Genomic DNA, 8,609 nt, shown 5'->3' with positions numbered 1-8,609 from the left:
CACATCTCTCCCGAGCCGCGGCAAAGGCGTTACAGTAACTACGTCTGATCCCCCAAACGCTCTCTGGAGCTCTCACCCGGGGCTGTCCGTCGAGTGGTTCCATGAGGACGCAGCCCAAGGCATGCTGGGAAGCCCTCCAGGTGTCGGAGGGACGGCTTCGTTCATCAGCTCCCTCAGCACAAACCAGCGAGGGGCTGCCCGCGGCCTCTCCCCGCTCCAGCCACCAGCGTGCCCGAGCCAGCGCTGCCGGTTTCCCGGCGGGGATGGCGACGGTGACAGCAGAACCAACCCGCACCGCCCTGGCCCCCGGCCCATGGAACCGCGCTCATGGGCGCTCTGGAGCGGAACGAGGAGGGCAGCTCCCAGCGGCCTCACCAGCGGCATGTGCCCCGCGCCCCTTCCCTGTCCGCAACCCGCGCGCGCCCATTGGCTGCCGCCTCAGCCCCGCCCCACTCCTCCCTCCGCCATTGGACGGACGCTGCTTCTCTCTTGAGCCCCTCCCTCGGGCTCGAGCTGTGATTGGCTAGCTATTCCCCTCCCCTTGGCGCCCCGTCCTATCCCTGCCAAGTGATTGGGCAATGCTCACCCCCTGTCTCCGCCTCCCCACCGGTGTTCCGCTTCGCCATTGGGGGAGTCCCTCCCTTCTCCGTGCTCCCCTCCCACCCGGGTGCCGCGGGGCCTCCCATTGGGCCCCGGCCGCCCGCCTCGCACGCGCGTCGGCGCGGCCAGGCGGGGCCCGTCCCCTCGCGTGACGCCCGCGCCGCCGATTGGGGCAGCTCGGGCGCGGGCCGCGCTTCCGGTGCGGCGCGGCCCGGCCGGGCGGGGGCGGCGGAGCGGGCGCGGCGGGGCCGGCGCGATGGAGCGGCCCGAGCGGCCCCGCGCCAACGGCTGCGGCGCCCACGGCGCGCTCCGCAACGGCTTCGTGCGCGGCCCGCCCGGCACCCAGGTGAGCGCGGGGCACGGGAGGCGCTGGGGCGGGCGGGGGCCGCGGCGGCGGGGCCCCGGGAGGCACCGCGGTGTGGCTGTGAGGGGTGTCGGCAGAGCCCAGCGGTTTGTGTCGTCAGCCCTCGCCTGGGGAGGGAGGGAGGGCAGCGCCCGCCCGGGGGTACTCGCTCACCGCACTGGTGGCGGCGTGGGAAGTGACTGTCCCTCGGGTCACGGCTGTAACTTCACTTTTACCGGTGCCAGAGCTTTGAACTTAAACCTCGCTGTAGCGCAGTAGGTGTGTGGTTTAGAAGAGAAGGTTTCAGCAGTCCTTCGCCCTGTTTCGCTGTTCCAGGTGCGACGTGGGGGCTGTGGGCACAGGTAGCCTTGAGCAGGCACTTCCCCTAGAGCAAGGCTGGGGGCTGGTGCAGCGCTTCCCATCCGGCTGTGCCACAGCCTGCCATGCAAGTGAGTGTTTGTCGTGCAGACTTGAGTTGTTTCTGTGCGAAACACTCAAGTTTTGTGTTACAGTGTGAAGAGCTTAAAAGGTTGTCATGAATTCAGCCCCAGCAGAAGGTTGTGTTTCCTTGAACACCTCTAGCTGCTGGAGAAAAGCCTTCCTCTGTCATCATCTCTCCTGCTGCTTCTGTTTTTCAGTCCTCTGCTGTCCCTTCTGTTTTCTCAGTGTAGGCTTGTGCACTCACTGTGTGAGCTGGATTGAGAACTGATGCAGGGTAAAATGAGACTTTTTTTCCCCTGAGCTATCTTTAACTGAGGATACTTACTGTGTTTCTTTGGGTGGATGGATGCTCACAGTCATGCCCTGGCCCTTGAGAGATACAGCCCAATACTGGAAGTGAACAAATGGAGGGAGGTACAGGACCTTCAACTGGCAGCAGTGTCAGCTTGTGCTGGTTTGGGGAGCTGTGGCTTTGCTAGTCTTGCCTTGCAAACACCCAGCCCTGCTGGCTATAAAATCTTACATGTAAATCTTTGTAATAAGACAAAGTGTGGTGCTGGAAAGTGTTGTTCTGTGAGAGTTTTTCCCCACCCTGTGCTTTCTAAAGAAGAACGTCTGAATACAGTTATATTCTTCTACTTCAGAGGAACATAAAGTGAGGTAGGGAGGCATTTTCTTCAAGGGCTTTGTTTACCTGTGTATCTGGAAAACATGGGTGATGCAGCATGTGAATGGGAAAAAAACTTAGACTTCAAACTGAGGAAGCTTTAAAAGCCTTGCTGGTTTATGAGATGTTCTGTTCACTTAGTAGCTTGCACATGATAATATGCTCAGATATGTTTTGGGGACCTGAGGCATTTGAGATAACTATTTCTAAAGTGGGTCAGGGTTCACTGGAGAAGTGGTCATGAGAAATCTTACCAAAAATCCAGAGTGTAGCAGCAGTGTGAGTTATAAGAGTGTAGGAAAGTTTGATATCTTTCTGGCAGCTGCTTGCTGGTCAAACAGATTTATAATTAGGAGTATTACATTTTTTCTCCATAATTTTATGTGAGCTCCATAATTTTATGTGAGCTAGCTTTATGCTAACTTTCAAAGTGAGAGTCTGCATGTTAGAACTGGACTGGAAGAAGCAATTGCTTAGGGGAGCTAATTATGTCCATCTTTCTTAGATAGCATCCGTGGTGGTAAGCTGCCAAAAGATGTGTTTGCTGATATATCAGAGATTCTGATATCACTGGCTACTTGGTTGGTCTTTTGCCTTTTCAGTTTTGTTTTTTGGGCATTTCTACAGAAGAAGGGAAACATGTGAATGCTCACTTTGTATTGGATATATTTGATGTGTATGTATATATTACATACTTACCACACAGAGTACTTGAAAATCTGCAACTGTAAGCGAGTACCAAAAACAAGGCAGCTTACACAAAAGAATGTGATTGTTACTTAGTAGGAAAAAAAAACAAACAGAAAAGTAAGGATGAGGAAAATAACTTTTCAAGAAGGCCTTTCAAGGGTTTTGTGCAAGAAATAATAGGTAAAATGAGATCTAGATGAAATGATGGGAAGAGGTGGGGAAAGGAAAACCATCAGTTTAAAGAAATGTTGCAGTCATTGACAATTTATCTGGAAAACCATGGAGCTTCTGAGGGGAGAATTTAGAGACAGGGTAGTGCATTACTGTGTCCCCCAGTAGGGCTTGATAGTGCAGCAAAGCTTTACCCACTTTGAACTGTGTGAAAAAAAGGAGTCCTCTTCTACCTAGGATGTTTCTGCTCAGGTTATCTATGTAAGTTGGAAGGTTTTTTAATTATTGATTTGTTTGTTTATGTTGTTTGGGAGTTTTTATCCTAAAAGAAATAAAGCTTAAATTCAGATGTTTCCCTATGATACTTCCTTCTCTAAGGGTGGTATTTGACACAGAGTAGGTTCTTTACTCCAGCATGCACAGAAGAGGGTGAAATTGTTTACTTAATTTTCAAAGAGGTTGTGTTTGTCTCCTTCTGAACTGCTAAACCTCTTTGGCAAGAGGAGAGGAGAAACTTGCTGCCTACTAAAACTGTGCAGTAACAGACTCTGGCTACGTTGGAGATTAATGAAATATCATCAGTGACTGGGAAAGTGACCATTTGAAGTTAGGGTTCGAGCATAGTAAAAATATTCTGCTGAAGTACTAAGATAAATAACAGCTCTTGGCTTTCCTGAGATATCTTGTGTTCAAATTACTTGGCTCCTGCTTGAAGATGATCTGTTTAGAGATTGTTGCATTCACTGAATTTCAATCTCATTATGAACACCTTAATTACTTAAAAAACACCTTAATGGTTGAAGAACCATATAGAAATTTAAAATTGTGTAATGTTGGAGAAAAGTGACTTTTTTTCTGACTGTATACAGTTAGGGGAGTTAATGGTTAGAAAGTATAGTAATTTATGGATGGACTTAAAATTGATTGAGAATTCTGGTGTAATACTGCAGTATGTAAGATAAAAGCTTGACATCTCAAAGGGTATTGTCATGATGTGAGGAGCTGAACATAGATAGGAGAAAGAGAACAGATCGTAGTAAGAGAGATGTGAAGTTAACTCTTCAAGTTGTGCATGATGCTGCTTTCTATGCCTTTCTGTTGTTTTGGGGAGAGTGTTGAATTCAATATAAAAATGGTGTTTAGGAGCTATCAAGACACTTGTGGGAATAATAAATGGGGGGAAATTGCTTTTTCTTTCTGCAGTGCAATTTTAAACTGGTACGTACTTCTCCATTGGAATGTTTTGCAAATGACTAATGGTTTTCCAATGCTGCATCTGAAAAGATTTTTCTTGCTTAGAGTAGGGAGATTGGGACATCTTTAATGGGAGAAGATGCCCTTATTTTCCAAGATAATTCATTTGAATCCACCTGTTATTGTTACCAAATTCTTAGTAATGTGATTTTTTTTTTACTCCTTAATTGAGTTTCTCACATTAGAATGGTTCTGTTATGCTTCTAGAAGTTGAAGAAGAAGTAGTCTCAACCTAAAAAAAAATTAAATTGGAATATAGGTTTTAGATATCAAGTTCTTAATTTCTGTTGTGTGCAGTATCTCTGAGTGTGTTAGATAGGAGCTGGAGTTATATAAACAAATTTTAATTTCCCTGGTGTTTCTAGAAGGTTTTCAAACACCATTGTATAGCAACCTCTAGATAACATACATGCCTTTGTAAGCAATGTCTTGTACTGCTTCCTCAGGAAGACAAGGAACAGTTTGGTTGATAAAAGTGGGAGGACTGTGGGATTTGCATTCCTTTAAGACAAGTCCTGAATTCTAGCAGCTATTAAAATGGCCAGCATAGATATTTCTTTCCTGGAAGTTTTGGTGTGGATATACAGGAAACAGTTTGTGTAGTCTTGTGATTTGTGCTTGCTCTTCTTAAATTGCACAAACTGTTAAAGGTTCATCTTGTGGGACTGCTGCAGGATGCAGGGGAACCATGGCTTCATCCTGATTTCTAAGGTGCTTTTGTTGGAATTCAGGTTAGTGTAGTTTCTTTTGGAGAGCACACTTAAGATGACTGCAGCAGATACTGCAAGTTCTTCTTGCTACAAGTGGTTTAGTGACGTGAATCATATTTCAGATGAAAGTTAGGATAAGATAAACAACTACCCTATCCACTGGTGTAAAAAGGAATTGGAGTCCAGAATTGTGAGGTTTTTCACATCTGTGTACAAATTTAAAATTTAGGTATTTCTGACAGAAAAAAAAAGATCCTGAGAATCTAAATCTCATTAACAACTTCTTGAAGAAGTGGTTGTTGCCCCTTACTCAGCATTTGGGAGATGGCATCTTGCAAATGGTATCCAGTTTTGAGCTTGTCAGAAAGATCCTGACATAACCACATCAATCTGTGAATCCAGTGGAGGGTCCCCGAGAAATGGAGAGGCTGTGAGAGCTGGGTTTGCTCTACCTTAGGAAGAGAGAAGGCTTAACTAGCTGGCTGCAGGATATAGAGGAAATGGGGCCAGACTCTTGGAAGCGTGTGGCAATAGTAGGAGAAGCAACACATGTCATTTGGAGGAATAGGAAATTTTGATTGCACATAAGGAAAATAATTTTTCACACAAGGGTGGTAAAGTACTGAAAGAAGTTGCCCAAAGAGGTTGTGGTATCTCCATCCATGAAGGAGTTCAAGAAGTTCCAGGTGGTTGGACGTGGTCCTTGGCAGCCTGCTGTAATTAGCCCTGCTTTGAGCTGGGGCTTGGACACAGTGGAGGTCCCTTCCAGCCTTACAGAGGTGAGCTCATGGACTGCAGGGGAGTTTGTCCAGGTTTGGACATCAGCATTAATCCCCAAACCCCTGTGAAGATGTGTGCCTTAGGGCTTATAGCAGGTACTCTGAGGCCTACATCAGACCTGAGGAAAGGAATTACTGCTTTCCAACTCTTGCTTGGTTTGATCATTGACTGTATTTATTGTGTCAGTAACGTAAAAGTGAAGTGAGAGGAAAGTTGTGTGATCTAGAAAAGACTGCAACCTTGTTCACATATTTTCATTGACAAAACTCTATTTTTGAAAAAGTGTACCTGTGCACAACGATCTTTTTCTGCTACCAAATTCAGTTATAAAAGACTGTAAGCCTTTGTGGAAGGAACAGCTACTCAGCATTTTCCCTGGCTAAATGAATATTTGAGGTCATCATATTAAATTAGTAGGTGTAGTGCCAGTGTTGTGCTTGTTGAGAATCTGTGTGTCTGTGCTGGTATGAAAACAAATGCCTGTGATAGCTGCTGATATTATGGGCTTCACTTAGATTTCAATATGTGCCAGTGAAAAATTAGTTTGGTTGAAGTGTTAAAATCTGTTGATTGTATTTGGACTGCCAGTTCAAATTCAGCTGGTGATAAGCCTTAAATGCCCTTCAGAAATTGTTATAGATGTATACAAGTTAATTTATTTTTACTATACTTACTTGAGTGATATGTTGTATTTTTCTGTCTTAATTGTACAACAAAACCGTTTTTTTTCTAAATTTCATGTGTTCAATTTGTTGGGGGGACAAAAGCTTTATTTATCTATTGACTTCAGTTTCACTAGGTGGAACGTAAACCATTGGCCCATCTTCAGTGAGGTTTCCAGTTTTTTGTTTTGCCATCATTAAGAAATGAATCCTAGAAAAAGAACTGTTTTTAATTCAAAAGTATAGTTTTGAAGAATACTTAGGGTTGAAAAGTTTAGGAAGTAATGGAGTTTAATGTCCATAAAAATGAGAGCAGATTCTAGAATATGTCAGGAAATGCTTTCAGAGGTATCTGAGAGCCTGGAGATTGACTTGTTGGGGAAGCACTGCAGACCTCGTCTGTCTTTGGAAATCTTTATTGTAAATTGTATTTAGTATTCTGTGTGCCTGAAATCTACTAAACATAATAGATAAAATTACATGTGAGGTTCAAGGTAATTTAAGGTAAAGAATTTAAAAATTCTTCTAATTTAAAAATTTTTAAAAATTAAATAGTTTCTTAGATTAAAAAAATTAAGAAAAATAGTATATTCTCAGTATAATTCAAATTGTCACCAATATGTAGTTAGCAAAAAGCACCAAGTTTTATTGCATCCTTTACGTGCTAATGGAGGGCAGGGGAGAATCCAAGCCCAAACAACTTTTAAATGTTACGAAGATTTACACTGTTTTTGTGGATGTGGTAAGTTCATCTTAAACAAGGACTATCAAATTTGTAGTGACTAACTAACTGTAAATAAAAATATTTGATAATAGCTGTCAAGAAGAACAAATCTTTAATTAAAAATATACTCTTAAAGTCTGTTTTATAAAACAAGTTTATCTCCTGTGGGTTTTTTTTTTAAAGCTTAAAATGTGATTCAAACCAGTTAATTCTAACTTTGGCAGTAAACACTTTGTCTTCTTACCTATGCAACAATCTGAGATTGAAAATCTAAGCAAAGCAGTGCAAGGAAAAGGGCTAGAGGTAACAGTAAAATGACCACAGGGTATCTAACATTTTAGAGCAGCTCCTTTCATGGAATTCTCACTGCTGTGATTTCTGTAGTGCTGATTTCCTCAATCCTTTGTGATGAATGTGGCCACTTTTGCATACGGAGGCACACTCATGGATGTGGTCTTTCACAGTGTGTTTCTAAAAATAGAAGTGGCAAACCTGTTAGTAAAATTTCTGCAGTATGTGTGGTATGTGGCAGTGAGAAGCTACTAAATTTTAATAAGAATTTAGCAAAGTTGTGTTCCAGCATAAATAATCTTTTTAATGTGTTTACATTAAGTCTGCCAGGTTCATGTGAATTTGTTCTTCCTGTCAGCATGAAATGAAGTGGCCTCTCTAATACAGGGTGCTGGTCCTTTCCTGGGGTAGCAGCAATAAGCAATTACCCTGTGCTGCTCTCGTACTTGTGCACTATGTGTTGCACTTGTAGCACCTTCTCTCCCTAAAGTACAAGCCTGCCATGCAAGGTGTGTACCCAGAGTCCTTGGTAAATCCTGTGTGTTGTCTACAGTAGCATCTGCAAATGTTCCTGTGTTTGTGCATATCTTTTGTCTTCTCCCCCACAAAGGATACAGAGTGTCCAAAGGAGGGCTACAGAGATGGTGAAAGGATCTAGAAGGAAAACTTCGTGAAGAGTCACTGAGATCACTTGGTCTGTTCAGCCTGGAGAAGTGGAGGCTGAGGGCACACCTCATTGCAGTTACAACATCCTCAACAGGAGGGGCAGGCACTGATCTCTTCATTCTAGTCATCAGTGACAGGACCCAGAGGAAGGGCATGAAGGTGTTCTGGGGCAGGTTTAGGTGGGATATTAGGAAAATGTTCTTTACCTGGGAACAGTGACCCAGGGAAGTGGTCACAGCACCAAGCCTGGCAGAGTTCAAGAAGCTCTTGGAGAGCTCCCTCAAATAGGTGGTGTGACTCTTGGCGTTGTGCTGTGCAGGGCCAGGAGTTGGACTCGATAGTCCTTGTGGGTCCAACTCAGTCAATTCTGTGATTATCATCAGACTCTCATGTGTTCTGCTTAGACCAGTGTAGTCCTTTCTAGCAGTAGCTGTGTGATGCTGCTGCAGCTCAATAACTGCTACAATACTGTTTCGTGTGCTTTGTTTGCCAAGAGTTTGGCCCAACACGGGCATTACCTGTGGCTGGTTCTTTGCTGCCTTCTGTAGGCTGAGTTGTGCTCTCTGATTCTCGTGCAGCTGAGTTCCTTAATGTGATGGTGCTCTTCTGC

The 8,609-nt window shown here is 44.3% G+C and overlaps 1 protein-coding gene across 1 annotated transcript in view; it reads left to right on the top strand.

Moving 5' to 3' along the window:
* The first annotated feature begins 812 nt into the window (after window positions 1-812).
* The window catches only part of SPTLC2 (serine palmitoyltransferase long chain base subunit 2), a 72,660-nt gene continuing 64,863 nt past the window's right edge, over window positions 813-8,609 (top strand). Inside the window, exon 1 of the mRNA XM_058806975.1 lies at window positions 813-946. Coding sequence (XP_058662958.1) covers window positions 857-946 — 90 coding nt within the window. The 5' untranslated portion in view covers window positions 813-856. The remainder of the gene's footprint in view (window positions 947-8,609) is intronic.

Source organism: Ammospiza caudacuta, chromosome 6, assembly GCF_027887145.1.
Source record: "Ammospiza caudacuta isolate bAmmCau1 chromosome 6, bAmmCau1.pri, whole genome shotgun sequence".
Lineage (NCBI taxonomy): Eukaryota > Metazoa > Chordata > Aves > Passeriformes > Passerellidae > Ammospiza > Ammospiza caudacuta.
Note: the sequence above shows the minus strand (reverse complement) of the source record. Positions and strands in the feature narration are given on the sequence as shown.